At 30.8% G+C, this 20,409-nt stretch overlaps 1 protein-coding gene across 3 annotated transcripts in view; it reads left to right on the top strand.

Moving 5' to 3' along the window:
• The window catches only part of SIDL (SIDL trafficking protein particle complex subunit 10), a 92,080-nt gene that overhangs the window by 159 nt on the left and 71,512 nt on the right, over positions 1-20,409 (top strand). For 2 of the 3 annotated variants that reach the window (XR_004757212.2, XM_035352753.2), the window contains exons 2-4: positions 6,147-6,228; positions 9,670-9,805; positions 15,400-15,599. Coding sequence is in view for 2 of the 3 variants with exons in the window: in XM_035352753.2 (XP_035208644.2) it covers positions 6,147-6,228; positions 9,670-9,805; positions 15,400-15,599 (418 nt within the window). In the remaining variant the exon portion in view is untranslated. Of the gene's footprint in view, positions 1-6,146; positions 6,229-6,315; positions 7,450-9,669; positions 9,806-15,399; positions 15,600-20,409 lie in introns of those variants that run through there. The other variant, XM_085823603.1, reaches the window with a different exon arrangement.

The raw sequence follows: 20,409 nt of genomic DNA, 5'->3' as shown, positions 1-20,409 counted from the left end.
CTTTCTTTGCTGTTATTCAAATTAATTCATCAAATTAAAATGTAAACAAGTATCTTTAAAAGGGTTTGATGTAGAATACGTTTGAAATTAGCTGACATTTGCTTTATTCTGCATATTTCTATTCAAAATTATTAAAGCTGCAGTTAGTTATGTTATTATTTGCAACAACTGTGCTTTTTTTATTCTAGTTTTTCTTATATATCCGCCCCTTCGATCTAAGGAACAAAACATGATTCCAAATATCGTGTGCTGACTATATATACGATTTTATTAGAAATATAATTTTATGACTTTAGTGTACAAGCTTATTTATCATTAAACTTTCATAAAAAAGGAGGGAAAATACTTTACTTGTGCTGTCTCATGTTTAATTAGCTCATGTTTAATGGTATATATGATTTACCAGAGGTTTCAAGGTAACTGTGTAGCGATCATTCTGTGGTGAAGAAAGATATGCTAAAAATGCAGTTGGATATTATATCATCAATTTTTGTCAAGGATATTTTGAGAGAATTTATGAAAATATTATTGTATGTAGCTTTATTTGATGTTTGCATTGTGGAATTTAAATTTCATTATTTATTATTGAAGTTTAATTTCTAGAGTAATATCTCATGTTGGATAATGAATACATTTGGGTGATGATTCATATTGTCTTAAAAAACTTTTTGCCTGCTTATATGGTGATCAGTAAATAAATACAGTATCTGACGTTTATTAAAATCACTTCTGTTCTGACCATATTTGAGTTTATTATTTAAGTAGATGAGTTTAATAAAAGGTGATTTCAATATTGTAAATTATGGTATCAACTTTGAACGTATTTAGATAGTAACTAACAATTAATCTAATAATTAATACCTAAATTATTAATTAAAAATTAATGTTAAAATCAAACTTTGTGAAACTTGGAAATTTATTTTCTTGTAAAAAAAATTTATAATTACATACTTGATGAAATTTTAAACTTTTATAAAGAACTGCTCTATCTGTATTTTTGTTGTTTGTCAACAATCTTTGAGTTGTATTTTCAAGCTAGTAAAACTGTTGGTAGCTTTTCTGATCTCCCCCTTCCAATTCAAGAGTTCTTAGAATGTGCAGTGCTTTTCTTGATTCAGCTAAAGTTAACTATCTTAATATATGTAATCTAATATATGTTTGTATATGTAACCTAATGTAACTAATGTAATCACTTTCCTCTATATCACTTCCACTGTTAGTTTCAGTTTTCGTAGCTCTTTTAACTTTCTATAACATCACTGTCAGTGTTTTATCATGCTGTTTTATTACAATCAATTGCTATCTATGTACTTTCCCTCATTGATATCCAAAATATTAGTTTGCAGTTCCTCTGCGGCTTCTAAATAAAAAAAGCATGTTTTCTAAAGCAGTTTCTAGCTGTGTCTTGGGAGATTGCATCCTTGCATTAACTGTAATATGCATAGCCTCTATCAAAGATATCGATTTAGTTATCTTCTTTGAAGTGCTTACATTTTCTGAAGATTCAATTATGTTTATTCTTTTTGAATGACACTTTTTCTGTAATTACAGTTAAAAGCCTTTATAATACCTTGGTCTAATGGCTGAATGCTTGAAGTCATATTTACAGGAAGAAACATTAATTTAATATTTTTCAGAACGAAATCAAATGGGTATGCAGCACAGTTATCTAACAGAAAAGCTATTTTTTCTTTTTTCAGTTTTCTGTTCGATTTCAGAAAAAAAGCAGTAAAAATACTGCGTGTCATCCATGAGTTTTTGTGATGGTAAGTTAAAGGTAAATTATGGACTCCTTTAAAACATTGAGGTTTTCTACTCTTTCCAGCAACTACTGGCACCTTTTTATTTGTTACATCCATATTACATCTTAATAACACAGTAACATGTTTTTTTTTAAATTTCTTATAACCATCTGCTGTTTCACATTTAAACATTAATTTGTGCTCCGTTAATGCATGTAAAACAGACCAGTTTCGTCTGTATTATAACTTTCATGTGGCTTGTACTCTTTTAGAAGAATGGATAAAACATCTTTTATCCATTTCTAAGACGAATGATGATCTGCCCCTTGCTTTTCACCATGTAGTTTCTGATAAACAATGATATTTCTCTCTTTCCATCTTGTGAGCTATCTATCATTTGGCACAAAATATTCTCCTAGCATTATAGTGAATTCTACAGCATTTTTGGTTCAAAGAGTTCTAGAAATTAGAACATTATTTTAAACTAATAGCTTGAAACCATTCTAGAAGAGCAGTTTCAGTTCTCTCAGTTTTCCATTTCTTTTGTACATGCTTGAGTCATTGTACTTTTTACTATATTTTTATCAATTTTATTTCTTTAAGACAATTTTTTTTAAAGCCCCTTAAAAGCTGCTTCTCTATGGCTGCATTTACCAAACATATCGTAGAGGCCCACTAGCAAGTGATACTGGTAGTTTGGTCCGAGGTTTGAATTCAGCAAACGGGCTGATTACATGGATGTTTTAATGGTTTTCCTCATGTGCAACATGTATATGAGCCAGTTTCTCTTAGAAATTCCTCCATGAATGCATCTCTCTCCTTAGGCAGATGACCCTCGAGGCTTTGCTGCAATCGCACAAACCAAAACCAAACATATAATCTTTCAGCAGTCTATATTTTTCTTTCTGAAATGAATCATTTCATTTAGGCATTTCTGACATGTTACAAGTCATGCGCACAGCAAATAAAAATGTTTCTTTCCATGATTTGCTTAAATCCGAAATTCCCATTTCTTGCCAATAGAGAGATTGCTCCTTTGTCTGTCATGTCAACCTTCATTGTATAATTATTATAGGCATAATTAATGCTTTCTTTTCTTTCTCTTTCAGCTTACAGAGATCATTCCTCTTTACTAATCAAAGACTAATCAAATGTAAAGAAGCATTTTGTGATGTTTTTCTGATACACCTTGCAACCTTATGTATCCATCGATCTCCACATCCATCCTTTATCAACTGGTGTTTGGATAAAGGAACCAGTATTCACTTAAGCACCACATATTCTTTAGCTGTGGGAGACACTAATTCATTTATAATCAAAGAACTAGTTTCCAATGCCTAAGGAGGACTCTATCATAAGTTATACTTTTGTCAATCATAAGATAAAGGTGTTCAATCTCTCTCAGTTCTAGTCCAGACAAAGAGATTTGCAAACAGTGTCTGATAGAGAAGTGTACTTAACACCCCAGGGGGTTTTGTTTCTAACTACGTTAGCCAAAATATCTGCTAAACCTGTTTTATTGAAGTACTACATAACTGAAAGATAAATGAATGAACTACTACATACAAACAGCATTTATCACCTACAACCAGTTTATTCTGGATCTGAACAGTCAGACTTTATTTAGTTTTATAAATGGCAGAGATAAGTTTAATAAATGGCAAATTTTCTATTGATTATTATATATTTGTTTTGGTTCTTGGAAATTTGAATGCAATAAGCTGCTGGGTTTATTAACCAGGAAGTTTAATAAGCAATGGGAACTGTGTTTTGCAAATGATTGGTGCTAGAGCATTTAATGGCTTCAGCATATTTGGTGGCCTAAATGATCAATATGGTTGCTGTTTCATATAAATCAAACATACTCATAACTCAAGTGAAGCGTATGTTTATTTAATTCTGGTTTATGAGAATAACTTAGCAGGCATCCTCTAAAAATCAGCGCCTTAACTGGTGTTTTATATCATCTATGTTTTAAACCTGCCATAAATGATATATTAATAAACTATTAACTGGATTAAGAAGTAGGCTTGCATAGGCAGCTGTTTGGACTGTAGGCATTATGGGATTCTAAATGAAATATTTGTCAGAAATTTAATTTAAAACAAAGTGCTTTAGCTTATATTTTTATTCTGGTCTTCAGTTTTTTTGTTTGTTATTTGAGATAAATAAGTGTGTGTTTTTGGTGTTATTATAGCTTAGACTTTTTTATCTTAAATATACAAAAGTGTTTTCATCAAGTCTTTGGAATATATTAATTCTAATGCTGGTTCATGATTAAAAAAGTGTGTTACAATTCTACAACAGTTAGTCTCATGTTTGGAAACTGGTCTACATAGAAATGCATTTTATTAATGTAATTTAACTGCTCCTTCTTCATACAAAAATTGGTGAATATTTACATTTTAAATGTTTTATAGTATTTAGTAATTTCGAAAAGGTTATTAAGATTAAACTAATATTTATTCAATATACTTCTTGTAAAAACATTTAGAACATGAAAATATTTCATAAAATCTAAAGTTTATAAATGTCATAATAACATTTTGAACTATTAAGCTTTTAAAACATTAAACCTTTTGAGACTAAACACAAAATGTAAAAGAATGTAGTTTTTAAATATGTAGATTATAATAATACTAATTAATTTGTAAAATTTGTGAAGAAATATCCAAACTAAAGAATTCTTAGCTTGAAATTTTAGTTGATGACTGATCTTACAGTATGTGCGTGAAAATTCCGGCCATTGTTAATTACATATTAGTTTTTTAAAGGCAACATTCAACTTCAGATTGAGGTTGATTTTACAGAAAAGGAAAATTAATTTTAGCATAATGAATAGCCAGTTGAGACTGTCTATGCTTCTTGATGTTTCAAATTTATTGTGTGTTAAAAGTTTAATTTGAATAAATATTAAATTGTAGGCTTATGAAATTTTTCAAGGAGTAAAAATAATTCTGCTCATTGAAAATTTCCGTAAAATTAAAATATATTGAAAACTATATGTTTTGCTCTCAAAATGTATAATTTTTATGTAAAACTGCTAGACTAAAACTGATTTTAATGTTACTTTAGCAGGTAACAAGATTTAGTTTTTAAAATTTTACATTCATTTTAAAATTTTAGTTGTTCTTTAGGTACTTATTGTTATACTTGGTCACATATTCTTTGATAATGTTTTGCTGCTTGAAAAACAAAATATCAAAAGTGAAAATAAGCAACAAAATATTTGAAAAAATTCAAATTTACTTAAAAAGAACTGCATGCTATGCAAAAGTACCCCCCTAAAAAAAAAAAATGCTTGTAAAACTTTTGCTCTTGCATTGTAAATGTGCACACCAGAAAAATTGTGCTGGAAGCTAGATACTGTGACCAATAGTTCAGTTATATTTAGAGATTTTTTGAAAGAATATTTGATGCAACAGTAGATAAATATTTTCACAATTTGGTTGGAGATGTTTTGTCACCGAAACATTATCATCAAGAATATGCAACTAGGTATAACTGATGAGTACTGTTCTGTTTTTTCCCTACCATTGCTGCATAATAAATTCTATGATCAATTGTATGGTATGCAATATATGCTTAAAGTCACATTTATTAAATTTTTTAGAACATTTGAGTCTTAATGAACCAAATGCCATTTAAATAGACCAATTCAGATTTTTTTTTTTTCCCAGGAAAAATACTGTTACTTCAGTAAATAAAATGCTTAGCACAAAAATTAAAACAATTAACTTTATATAGTTCTACAAATTTAATTGAATTAACAACTGTTAATCTGATATTGAATTTTGTCTAAATTAAGATTTCAAATAGCTATATTGCTTTTCCACATAAATCTATCAATGAACTTGATTTGTATTTAACAGGTTGAGTGTGGCGCCGAATTTGCAGTCCTTTCCTTTCATCCGGCTGCGAGCTAAGCCGTACTTTTGTTTAGAATGTTTCAATACATTTCATTAAAACTAAATTTGATCATATCTATTTTTTAACTTTAATACTGTCGGTCCCGCAGACCGACACCAGCCAAACAAAAATTCCTGTGCCTGTACCCAGGGACCGATGCCGGCCACACGGAAAGCTCACTGCCAGCCCCCAGGGACTGATGCCGGCCACATGGAAAGTTTGCTGCCGGTCCCTAGGGACCGGCACTGTGCTCAACATGTTAAACAATGGTGCAATCACATAGTTAAATTTCTATTATTTGTAGCTTTTGTCATGAAATTTAAACTTCCTTTTCTTATTATGTAACAACTTTAATTAAAGATAATGTGTTGGTTTCTTTCATTTGGCAATAAAACATCTTTTCAAAATTATAATGTATACACTACTTAAAAAAAAAAAAAAAAGTTTTCAAAATTTGCAGTGCATTTGCATTTGATACCAAACATTGCTTTTTAGGTGCTGGAGATGAAAAACTTTTTAATAATTTAAAGAAAGGCATAATAGATGGCTTACCTGAAGAATCTATGGAATGGAAAAGGTTTAGTATTTTATCATGTTAAAATAATTTATTGTTTGAAAGATCTTTTAATATCAATTTATAAGGGCCATTCAAATGAAAGTAGCACTGCTGTAATAACTCAAGCCATTAGAAGAGAAAGATGACTGTGCATGCCCCTATAGAAGACACAGAGTGCTGGGAGTGCATATATCATAAGATTCCTCCAGGTGTATGTGGGATAGCGTCGGAGCACGTTAAAAGGCATTGTTCACATTATGGGTGCCTCCAAACAATGTCAATGCATGGTCATGCAATTTTTAACAGCAGAAAATGTGAGTGCTTCTGAAATTTATTGTCGAATGCAAAATGTGTATGGCATGGAGTGTATGAAATGCAGATCGGTATCCCCATAGTGTAGGGATTTTCATAGTGGAAGAAGCAGTACAGATGACAGGCCATGACCTGGTCAAGCACATGTGGTGATCACCCAGGAAGCAGTTGCAAATGTGGACTATCTTGTGAAGATGAATCGGCGGATCACCACTCGAGAAATATCCGAGGAAATGCCTATGAGCATAGGAAGTTTGCACACAATATTGCTAGAAAGTTTGCAATACTGCAAGGTTTGTGCTCAGTGGGTGCTAAAACATTTGACAGAGGACCAGAAGATTCATTACATGCCTGTTTCCATGCAACACCTTATGCGGTACTACGAAATGGGGAACAAATTCTTTTCAAGGATTATTGTTGCTAATGAAACATGGTGCCACCAAAAGCATGTGCATGGAATGGCAACACTTCTTCATTCCTATGCTCGAAGAAGGCTCACACATCCACTAGAGCTGGTAAAGTCATTTTAACGTGCTTCTTTGATGTCAATGGCTCACTACTGTTGGAATGGCTGCCTATGGCCACATTACAGAAACTGAGACAGAATATCAAGAACTGCCGACATGGCATGCTGTTATGCAGGGTTATCCTCTTGCATGGTAATGCTCTTCCTCAGGTGGCTGTCAAACATTGTTACGGCAATGCTGCTAGGAAGTTCTCAAACATCCCCCTTACAGCCCAGGTCTCTCCCTGTGTCACTGCCACATCTTCGGTCCACTCAAGAAATCTCTGAAGGGAAGAATCTCTGATTTGCCGATGATAATGAGATCCAAGCTGCCATTGAAAATTAGTTCCACAACCAACCCCAGAGCTTTTTCACCCAGGTATCCACATCTCGTTGACAGCTGGACACTTGTTTCAACCTACAAGGTGACTTATCTATCCTATTTGCTACGTCTGTATTACTTCTTTCTTTTGTATAGTAATTTATATAGATATCATTAAACCACTTCTCAAAGCGATTGTAATGCCACTTTCATTTAAATGACCCATATAGTTCAGAATGTTCAAAAATGAATTTATATCTCAAAGTGTGCTTTTAAAATGTTTCCTTTCTAAATCATTAAATTTTATTATTATGCATTCAGTGTACTGGCTTGTGTAGTCATTTTGCAGACTAATAGAAAGAGGTAAAATTGCTATTCCTTTGTTTGAATAGATTGATCTTTTGTGTATTATGTAGTTAATTATTTCTCAAATAAATCAGGTTTCTGAGTATATTTAAACATATTCAGTTTCTTCTTTACTGCTGAAATTTTGAACTTTCTCCTGATTTTATTCTAGAAACGTTAGCTATTTTTATTGAAAATTAAATGAAACATCATACAAACCTGGGTGATCAGCCATCTAAATATGAGCTAGATATATTATTATTATTATTATTAAATTATCATTCATTCTTTTAACCCTTATATGCATGAATTTTAATTTTAATTTTATATTTTTAATTCAAGTCAAAACTACATTAGAATTAGAATTGATATCAAATAAAATAAGAAAAATACTTTAAAAAAAAAAAAAAAAAAAAAAAAAAAAAAACGAAGCTAAGTTTTTATTCCAATTTTTGAAAAAATATTATAGTTACCAAATGGCTATATTATACGAAAAAAAGGCTAGGCAAATGTGTAACAACAATTTTATGTAATAATACATATCTTATAAACTTGTTCAAACAATTTTAAAATGTCGAATATATAAAAATAACAACAAACACGAAATAAAAAATTCGTAAACACAAATGATGTCCACACCATACGCATCCACTCGCAATAGTGACCGTTACACCATACTGAAACTTCAAAAACGATATATGTAAACAGTATGTTTTGTTAGGTCCACCTTGCAAAACAAAGTTTGCCCTATGACCATATGCGGGCTACGCCATCCAATTAGTTACACTATGCAGTAAGCTAAAATTTGAGTTTTGAATTGATTTACATGACTAAATATGAGTATGTTGCCAAATGGCAACTATGTGCATTTTGGGGTTAACTCAGATATGAGCTAGATAGTCTAAGTCTATCAATCTTTCAAGCTTCTTGTTGCTAAGTTTGGTTGGTATTTTTAATTTTCAAAATATTGATGGTAATCTCATTTGAGCATTTCATGGTCTTGTATTCATGTATCATTTACATGAACATTTGAGTATTATTCATGTAAATGATAAGTGCAGTCTTAAGATAATCATTGTCTTATACATACTTCAAAACATATTTTAAGCTTTCATTTCTGAGTTGTCATTAAAGGTAAAATGGTTCTTCCTTTTCAAAGTGGTTATTTCATGGTTCTTTCTGATATTTGAAATTTATACATTAACTTTTCCAACTTTGATGACTAAACACAGTGGCTGCTTTAAACACTTGCGCTACGACTAAACTTCACGGTTGCGTTGCTGTGGGCTACAATATAACAAGTGGTAAAATGTCTCATTTATGCCGCTTCGCATCTGCGAGTGCAATCCAGAGCTGTAACTTGAGAAATAAACAATCTTGTTGTTAGGCGACATGTGCACAACGTTATTTTTATTTTTGCACGCGATTTGAGACAAAAGCATCTCGATGTGCATGGCACGTCTTTTTAGCGCAAGTGGTTAATGAAGAAGTGTTGGTGGAATACACTTAATTTACTTCTATGGCTGCTCTCTTCTACTTATAAATAAAAAAATGATTGTAAAAAATAATGCTTTAGTGTTTTTTCCCTGTCATATTAGGGCCCACCAGCAGCCGAGCGGTAAAGTCATTAAACACTGATAGTTCGGTCCGAGGTTCGAATCCTGCGAATGGGCTGACTGCATGGGCGTTTTCTTGGTTTTCCCCATGTGTAACGTGTATACAAGCCAGTTTCCCATAGAAAGTCCTCCCCTTAGTCAGATAGCCCTTGAGTCTTTGCCATAATAACACACACACACGCACCCTGTCATTATTATCTTTTTTTTTTTTTTTTCTTTTTTTCTGTGCTTACTATATATACCTGTTGTTTGAATCAGTTTCTTTGTCATTAAGTTCAAAACTAGTATTATAAAATTTATTTCTTTGTATTGATACTAGTGTTAATGAATATGGAATGTAAATATAATAAATTGATTTATAGGTCTCATATGAGAAATCCAAAAACTGTTTACGTGACTGCAAATTTTGTGCCATTTTCCGATGACAAACTGCCTGATGAAGGAACTAAAAGTTTATTAGGGCAAGCCTTTTTTCATATATATTGGACTGAATGTCAGGTATAATGTCTGAAATCCATTACTACACTATAGTATATTATTTTTTCTCATTTAGAAGTTATTTTAATATAAAATAATAATGTTAAAATATTTCCTAAAATTTTAAATAGTAAAAACAATTTTTTTTTTATTCCCTCTTCTGTATAAGATAATCATAAATTTCAAGTTTTAAAATTCTTCTAATAGAAATCAATGTGTGTGCTATTACTAATAAAATTTCATGTTTTTATGATCATATGAAATAACACTGATTACTGCAATGCAAATATCATCAGTACCAGTATTTTATCTGCTGTCAGAAACTTCCGTTGATAGCAAGGTAACTGTGGTGACAGTCTAGTTTTTAGTGGATTTTATTCTGTCTGCATATTTCAGTAATGGAAATTTACCAGGTTATTCCCATCTATAATGAATTTATCAGTTCTCAGAGTTCTTGACAAAAAATTGACTGATATTAATGTTTTGCACCCATATTGGTTAATAAGATACTCACATATTAACACAACCATCTTTGAAGAAGTTTCCAAATTTTTAAAATGCGCCAAACTCTGACAACCAAGCGTGTAACAATTCTTCAGTTTGATTTAGCCAATGTGGCCATTTTCAAATGCCTTCTTTTTCTTGTATCTTAATGGTTTTATAGGAAAATCATAACACTTTTTGCATAGTTTTAAAATATGTATTTGCAAGATTTGCAGGGAAGAAATGGCTGCAAATTTTTTTCAGAAATACAAACACATGCCATAAAATTGCTTCTACAGATATATATACATTTGCTGCAAAATTTGTTAAAGGGAACAATTGCTTTATATCCATTCATAATGTGATCATTATGAAATTTCCACCAGAATAAAAGAAACAAAAGAACTCGCTTGTAAGTAATTTATTAATTAATTTTTGGGATAAATGCCTAATTAAAATGTGAAATATTTATGTAATATTTTTTTGGCAACTGTAAGTTCTCATTTTGTAGAAAATGACCGAACTGCATCATCAAGGTATCAAATTTATGTAAGCACATAAAATTGCTGTCAGATATGCTAATTCCTCTCAATTGCATATTGAAAGAAAGTCATTACTTCCAGGATATCTGATTGGTTTGACTTATCTTGAAAACTTCCAGAAGCATAGTCTCTGTTTCTTCTCTTTTAAAAACTATCCCCTCCCCAGTCCCATAAAATGTTTCAATTATATACATACAGCAGATAGCTGAGCAATCATTTTAGCTAAAAATCTTCTGTTCAAACTAGTGCTGTAAGAAATGTGTTTCTCAGAAAAGTTTCTTATAATGACTTAGAATGTAACTATATGTGATAACTCGTAAGAGGTACCATAAATAAAGCATATAGCTGTTATAAATGTTATCTGACTTCTTTCAAATCAGTTTTTTTTATTCTCATTCTGACATTTTCAACCCTTCACATCCATAATATGTTCTCTTTGATTTATAATTTCATTGTGGGACATATAAACTAATATTGATTTTTCATGACTATTCAATGTTTCTGGAAAAAAGCTGAGAGTTTTTGTTTCTTTGTTTAGTCAATCTTAGAGACCCATGAAGAACATTAGGGTTGATCTTTACAATATGGTAACTGGTAGTTTGGCGACATTTTGGAGGCGATAAAGGTTACTACCTGGGACTTTGGTAATAATGTGAGCAGTACTCAGTTCCGATTACGCATTATTTTGTGTGAGGGAAATGAGAGATCATGGGATATGTCATGTGATATTAATGGACGAATTACGGTTCTTTAATCGGAAAAGGGGGGAAATCGGGAAAAAATCTGGAAATTATGTATTTGGTTTATTCTGTGTTGTGTGAAACAGTGTTTGTGAATTTTTGGATCCCATGGCCGTAACTAAAGAAAAGTTTATCAGACACGTAATCAAGATTCTGAAGAAGATTAGGTAAGTTAGTATTTTTAATTATTTGAGGATATTACGTTGCGTTGTTCTAAATGTAAGGTGGAAGTAAAGTAATTTGGTATTATTGGGAAAATTGTTATTAGCAATGATTTAGTTTAAAGTAATTAGGATTGTAAGCTAATTTTTATTAATTTAATGTATGTGCTTATTTATATTTTAAGTAGTGTTTTTGAATTTAATTATATTTTAATTAAATGATAGTTATTTTGTGAATTTTATGTTTGTAGGAATTTGGTACATGTTTAAGTTGAAGTAAACGTGCATGGAAATAATTTAAATATTTGACACTAAGTATTTGTAATGTTTGCGGTATGAATTCGTTGGTGACGTTTATAATGTAATAGATGATTTAGAGGTAAAAGTTTTTGGATATTTTATTTATTTTATATGTGGAAATGTTCATATTTGGAAAGGGTAAATACTTTTTCGCGATCAGGTAATTTCATATATGTTCTTTTCACCGGGTTTAAAGATTGAAAAAATTGTCATGTATTTTCGTGAAATGTTTCTAATTTATGAGAAAAAAGCAGTGTACATGGATATAGTGAAGAGTGTGCGCAATGCTATTTTTGTGCAATTCTGGGATGTTTTTTTAAGTAAAAATAAGTCGGCGTGTACATGGTTTATGTGTATGTGTTATTTTGAAAAACACGTAAGGAGTATGGTATTGTGCACTTTTTCCCAATTTTGCAGTGAATATTTGTCATGATTAAGCAGTTTTGTTAGATAAAATTTCTAGCATAAGTGTAATTCGGCTAGTAGATTGTTGGAAGAAGTGTTCAGTAGATAAAAAGAAAAGAAACATGTCTTTACTTCGTGAAGACAAAATGGCGGTGGGGAAAAAAAATAGAGGGTTGCTGTAGGAGAGTTGGTCGCCAAATTTTTGCCAAAAAAACGCCAAGTTACCATAATGTAAAGATCAACCAAAATTAGAAACTAAAAACATATTAAAGTATTGAAATTAATAAAATAATAGTCATCTTATACTTAAAAGAATATGTTGAGGATGAAGAGTTTGTTGCTACTGTAATGCAGACTTTTAGTGTGCAATTTATTTTTGTATTTTGTACAGTTGAAGTTTTCAGTATTGAACAATACACAACTTCTGAATCTTCTTTACTAATCCAGAAATTCTTGTCATATTTTCAACTTCTGGATTTACTTTAAATATTGTAGGAGTAGATTTATTATAAATACTATTTATTATAGTTGATCAGCATTAGGAAATGTATATTTTATATATAAATTATATTTGGTACTGATGAGTATATTTGATGAGTAGTATTTCACTTGAAGCCTGTCTTTTTTTTTAAATCACTTGAAGTCCTTGTTTTCGCATCTTTTTTATAAAGATGTCTGGAAATTCAAATAAATTAATTTCCATTAAAAGGGCAGAGGAATAATATAATACAAGTTAAAAATGTATTGGCACAAATGTTTAGATAAAAGATAACATTTTGGCTTCAGTATGAATGGAAAATGATTGCCACCTGGTATTAAATTTCTTTATAATTATAAAAAGGACAAAAAGTGTCTTTTAATGTGCAAATTAGTTTTTTTCTTTTGTTTGTAAACTGTATTAAAAATATCAAGTATTTGATAATTGCAGTTTTCAAAGTAATGTATGCCTAAATCTCAAGCTGGCCAGGTCATATGCAGACAACAAATTTGAGGTTTAATTATTATGTAAATAATTTTAATTGACTACATTTATACATATTTTGAAAGGTGTTTGAACAATTAAAATTGTGTATTCAGAAACAAAAACGAAGAGTGTAGGTATAAAGTGGCAGGGACATTTTAGAATTAGTCAAGAAAACACCCTTTTCTCATGACCTTCATGGAAGTTAAAATATTTTGAGACCAAATGCTTGGTTGCTTGGAGGATTTAAAATGTTTGATATTTATGTATTATCCCACTGACCCTGAAACTATTGCCAAGCAGTGCGATTTAGCGCCCGGGTAAGCATGATACAACAGCACACTTATAATATCTGTACTTTTTTGTTTGATGTAATCCTTACTGAGCCATCTCTTGTTTTTATGAACAAGGGTATAAATTAACAACTACTGACTATTTTTCTTTGCAATTTGAGGGACAAAATAATTAAAATTTGGAACTTGCCTTCTACAGAATAACAAGCTGTGGATTATTTTCAGAGTTTTGGAGTCATGCCATCAAAAAAGTAGGTATTAATGGGTAAATTATGGTCAGCTGAATATGGCTGACAAATCATTAACCCCTTCGAGCCGGGTAGTGAAAACGCGTGCTTATCGCAGAGGCCGGCAGTGTCTTCTGCGAGCGTCTCTCCAGGGCCGGGGGCTTTTTTGCTACTAAGCCTAAATCCATGAAATTTCCGAAGTATCAATGCATTGTTTAATAATGCTCTATAGAGTATTTAAACGGCTTATACTTTATAGATATTTTTATATATATACTTTAGTTACCTTATTTCTTGTTTAAATGCATATTTTACACATTTTAATTACTCACCATTTTATGACTTTTAACATTATACATCTGAAAACTAAATGTATTACTTAAAATTCTCTTTTCGTATGAAAAATTTTAAAACAGGGATCTACACACAGTCCTACGTTACATTCCTTGAACTCGTAATAACTCATTTGCCGTTTTGGAGGATTTTTCCGGGAATGTGAACAAACGAAGCATCGTCGTCTCATTTTCTTACCAGTCTCTTCTGAACAAAGTTTTGGAAAATGTCTTTCAGTTAATCTTTCAGAATCAATATCAGAATATCAGAATCAATATCTGAAATATTTTGCATCATTTCTGCTATTTCATGCTCTGTTAAACATTTTCGACGCTTCGACATTGAAACTGTAAAAACAGAAAGAATTCACGTCTAACAATATCTAATTATTTTCTAAAAACTGAACTGTAAATGGGAAATACTCAACGCTTTAGCGCATATAAAACTTCTACTTACAATAAACAACTACCACGTGCGAATAAAGTGCGATTTAAAGAGACGTCATAAATCACGCCATTCGGAAACATTTAGTTCTCCATTTGTTTATATAATCAAAAACACGTGTATGTGAGTCATGCTTCTCTCATTTCGAGTAGAAGGTCTAATGTGCATGTATCTGAAACCATATGAACATACAGTGCCATCTTGTGGCAGAAATTATAGTTTGAAAAACGTTCCAAGTTACTGGCACAAATACGTGGCAGTCGGTAGAAAACGCAACAATGCTCTGGCACACCTGCGTGTCGGCCGGTAGATAAGTATGTTCATTGCTGGAATGTATATGTGACAGTCGGCGCGAAGGGATTAATGTATTGGAACAATAGGATGTGTGCTCTGATAGCATTCTAAACTCTGGCAGAATCAGAGGGCCCAATAAAATAGTAGGAATTGACTAAAACCCTGGCCAGATATTAATTGCATATTAAATAAAGACATGACTCTTCTTCAGAACTCTGCATGGTTGATGGCACAACTTTGGCAGGATCTTTACCAACTTTTCTTGATTTGATAGTAGCCATCTTGGTCAATGGGATAATATACCAAAGTACCAAAAATTCTTCATATTAGAATTTTAAATTTAATTGCTTTCTGTCTATAACTATATATTATCTTATTTTCTTCTGTTTTTATTTTTAAGTCATGATTTTATTCCTGGAATGTATATTTTAGGACATTGATCACTACAAACAATCTATTAAGGACAATATTAATGCTTGGCTTACGAAACTGAAAGCAAAAAAGATTTATGATTGGCTAATTGTGGTTGTGGATCATTCAGAAAGTAAAAAAACGAATAAGACCAAGTTACTGCCTCGTACAACAGTTTTGGATAAAATAAAGAGTGACTTTCCAAGTCAAAGTAATCTGCGGTGAGTCAAATTTTTATATGAAAAAGAAATATTGTTTTTGTTTTTGTACATTGCCATTATCTGTTCACTTTATTGCTTGAATATAAAAAATGATATCATTTATCAGTGCTTAAAAAATAAAATAAAAATAGAAGGTATTTATTGATTATCCTCACTTTCATTGGCAACTTTAACAACTGTGAAAAACATTTGTCTCTCTTTGCAACTCATAGATATTGTTCTGTTCATAGATAATAATCGAAAGAAGCATTTTATAAACACCACACTAATATTATAATTTGTTATAATACACAGTTATTCTACTGACAGTTGAAAGGTGGAGATCCAAGGAATTAGAAAGTACTAAAAGGAATATAGCTCGTTTTATTAGTAGCACTCTGAGTGCCTTGCAGTAAAGAGCTTCTTTTTTTTCTTTTATGATTTATCTCATCAGATAGAAATATTATTTTTTTTTTCAGATTAAAGATTGTATGGTACAGTACAAAGTCTTTAATCCGGACTTGTCGGGACTTCGGCGATTCTGGATTAGGGTTTTTCCGGATTATAGATCATCAATTTAAATCTGGTAAGATGGCATGCAGAAATTATAAAATTAAAAATATGAAACCGTAATTTATGAAATAAAGAGCAATCATGACCTAAATGGTATCAAAATTTACCAAAAAAAAAAAAGCTTAATATTTATTTGTTTACTTTATTAAACATTTATTTCAATGTAAGTTCTTAAAGTTGCTTCGTTTTATGTGCTAATACTTTCTCTTTAATTCTATAAACAGACATAATTTCTTGTTCAGTTACAAATTTCCGCTGTTCAAGTCCTGTAATTGTCGTGCTGAAAATACCGACTAACTTGTCAATCGAAATCAATCGAAATTTTTTTGTTTTCACTAACCTCTCTGTCACTTTTTTCATGCCTTTTTATCCATTTTTTGCAGCAATTCCACTTTTTGTTGGATGGATATCGAAACATGCTTCCGCTTTGTAGATCCTTTGGCAGCTCCAGAATCGGAAACTCTTTTTGACATAATGGAAAGTTCAAGCTTACTTTTTATAAAATTACTCTAACAGTCTGCAAAAAATAATAAGCTGGATCTAATTAGAAGATTAAGGAACAACTCAATCTGCAACATTAACTGAAATAGATAATTAGATAATTTTAGCCTAGCTTGTACCGTTCGTTATACATTAAAAGTGCATGTGTAATCGTGTTATGCTCTTGTGTAAACACATAAGCTGGATCCAGTTAGAAGATTAAGGAAAATGCAGTCTGCAACATTAACTGAAATAGATAATTAGATAATTTTAGCCTAGCTTATACCGTCTGTTATACATTAAACGCGCATGCTTAAACATATTATGGGCGTGTGTGAAAATATTATGCGCATGCGTAAATGCATCATGTGTTTACGCATGCGCAGAAAGTTTGTAGCTTTGAGATTCGGATTATTGATCATTCCAGATTATGGACATCCGGATTACAGACTTTGTACCGTATTTCCTGACTATCTGCAGTTCCGCCGAAAAGTTGAGAACTTTGCTGAGTTTAGAGAGAAATATTTGTTTTGGTATCTTTATGTCTATTTCAACCAGGGTTTTTACTTTCCTTAAAAGTCATAAAAAAAAGTTTCCTTAAAAGGTTTCTTGGAAACGATATTTGGTCCTTAAAAGTCTTTAATTTTGGCCCAAACCAGCAAATACCCATCAATTTACTCATCTGCTATTTCTGTCTTTTTTATGATTACCGTTTGAGTGTGAATTAACATTTTGGAGGAATATTTTTTGGCAGTGTATTGACAAATGTCTATTTGGCGGGTTAATGTTTGAAATTTTTCTTCCTACTTGATGAAAAATGGTGGATGCTCGAGTTTTAAAAGCACATGCTTCAGTTGAAAGTTAAACATTTTGAAGTAATTCTTTCTTTGTGAAATAAGAATTCATAAAATATTACATCAAAAACAACTTTTCCCTGTTTGAGATATCAGTTCTTTTATTATCTGGTGCTAAATATAGCAATTTCAAAATCAGTTTTGTATAAAATTTTTTATTCAGAGATTCACAAAAGTTTACTGATTTTTTTATAACACTGATAAATATCATAAAAATAATGATAATAAGTTAAGTTTAGATTTAAGAAATAACATTAAAATGAAATATTTTTATTTTCTCCTGTCATATTTTAAAGTGACATTACTTTCCATTTTTTTGACTTAGAAATATTTTGATTGTGAAAAGTAAATAAGGTAATAAATGTACAGTTTTTAAGTTGCACAGTTTCTGAAACAATTCTTAGAAAAACAAATATGTCGTTGTAATTATTTTAAAATTAATTTCATCTATCTTTTTTTTTTAAAAAAAAATTCATGTTAAGAGTTTTTCTCATGTAATTATTTCAAAATATTTAAATGCGTATGAGTTTTCTTTTGAAATCTTTTGAAAATTCACTTTATCCTTCTCTTTTCTGAATTTTTTTTTCAAAAATCTTCAGGCTTTTTGCTCTTACAGAGTTGGTAGAGATAATTTTTATTTCAGATTTTAGACCTAGCACCTAAGAAGATCTAAAGGCAAGATTTATAGATTATTAGGTACTTCTTTGTTATAGTGGCCCCATGATTGAATTGCTGATCAACCCAGATATCTCACCAAAATCTGGCTGCATATTCTTATACAGTAAGTCTTTAATCCGGATTTATCGGGACTTCGGTGATTCCGGATTATAGATCATCAATTTAAATCTGGTAAGATGGCATGCAGAAATTATAAAATTAAAAGTATGAAACCTTAATTTATGAAAAAAAGAGCAATTATGATCTAAAGGGTATCAAAATTTACAAAAAAAAAAAAAAAAAAAAAAAAAGCTTAATATATATTTGTTTGCTTTATTAAACATTTCTTTCAATGTAAGTTGTTTAAGTTGTTTCATTTCATGTGCTAATACTTTCTCTTTAATTCTGTAAACAGACATAATTTCTTGTTCAGTTACAAATTTCCGCTATTCAAGTCCTGTAATTGCTGTGCCGAGAATACCGACTAACTTGTCAATCGAAATTTTTTCGTTTTCACAAATCTCTCTGTCACTTTCTTCATGCCTTTACCCATTTTTTGCAACAATTCCACTTCTTGTTTGATGGACATTGAAACATGCTTTTGCTTTGTAGATCCTTTGGCAGCTCCAGAATTGGAAACTCTTTTTGACATAATGGAAAGTTCAAGGTTACTTTTTATAAAATTGCTCTAACAGTCTGCAAAAAATAATAAGCCGGATCCAGTTAGAAGATTGAGGAACAACGCAATCTGCAGCATTAACTGAAATAGATAATTAGATAATTTTAGCCTAGCTTATACCGTCTGTTATACATTAAACGCGCATGTGTAAACGTATTATGTGCATGCGTAGAAAGTATGTAGCTTTGAGGTCCGAATTATAGATCATTTTGGATTATGGACATCCGGATTAAAGACTTTGCACTGTACCTCACAATATAATTGTATATTAGCACAAAGTAGTATTTTTGCTCTTACTGCATGCTCTTATATCATTCATTTTTGATGAGGTTTTCAAATTCGCATTTTTTATTTAAAAATATATTCATTGTTTTTGTGTGTGAATATGATATTAACAATCTTTAATTTACCAAGTAATGAGTTGGATGCCATATAATTTTTTTCAAGAAAGAGGTTTCAAGAGAGAGACAGAGGAGAGATTTTCAAGAAAGAGGACATAATAAAAACATACCTGACAAGCAAGTATGCGAAAATGGCTACATGAAACTATTAAAAATGAAACTATTTGGAGTTGCAATGTTAAAAATTGCAAACAGAAGAAGGGCCTTCATGTTAGAAGCTGGTTCAAGTGTTCCAGAATGTTGTTCATCACCACTATTAGATTCATGTTTTATTGGGCAGAGGAGTTGACATCCATAAAATTGAGTAACAAATAGGTTAATATTTATGAAAAGACTGCTGTTGACTGGAACACTTACATGCGATAAAATAATAAGGATAAGGATTCTTAAAAATATTCATAGAAAACAACATATGAGTATTATTGTTATTATTATATATTGTGTTGTTTATTTTTATATTCACGCTTCATGAGCTTTGCGAAATTATAGCTGAGATCTCGGTGCAAATTTAAAATCACCAAATTCCAAATATGGTTGGGGCCTGCTATAACATAGAAGTACTGATTATTATTTTGAAGGCAAGATTTATGAACCTACAATTGTGACGAAAATGTGATGAAATGAAAAGTGGTTTCATGGTATTAATACATAATGGATGTGTTTTATTGGAAATTTGGGATGAATTACTTATCTTTTGGAGAATTTTTGGAAGAATAGTGAAAAGAAAATTATTTGAATTTTTTCCTTTTGATCATAGAAATCTTTCACTTAATATACTTATCTTCCCTTTGTTTTCTGATCTTTCTACTAGACACAAGCATCAAACCAAAATAAATTGAAATAATTGAAAATAATTGAAAGCAAATAAATTGAAAATCGCCAGTAAATTAAAATATTTCTCATATATGTCTCAGTGCACCATATATACTAAAAATTTTGCCCTAAAAAGATGCTAAAGACAAGGAAATTATTGTAAATTAGCTAAAACATCTGGAAAATTTTCAAGTTGAAAAGATGCATAAACATTTGGTTGTTTGTTGTTGCTGTAAAACAATTTTTTTTTGTAACTTTTACTTATATCATTATCATAAATTATAACTGCTGTAAAATGCTCTAGTGCTTTTTTAATGGATATTTTTTAGAAATTAAAAAATGTGATTGTAATAATGTAAATCTATTATGTCTTA

The sequence above is a fragment of the Stegodyphus dumicola genome, chromosome 9 (genome assembly GCF_044657685.1).
Source record: "Stegodyphus dumicola isolate Sdum_Otavi_A_Nest chromosome 9, ASM4465768v1".
Classification (NCBI taxonomy): Eukaryota; Metazoa; Arthropoda; class Arachnida; order Araneae; family Eresidae; genus Stegodyphus; species Stegodyphus dumicola.
This window is presented reverse-complemented; position numbering and strand designations above follow the sequence as displayed.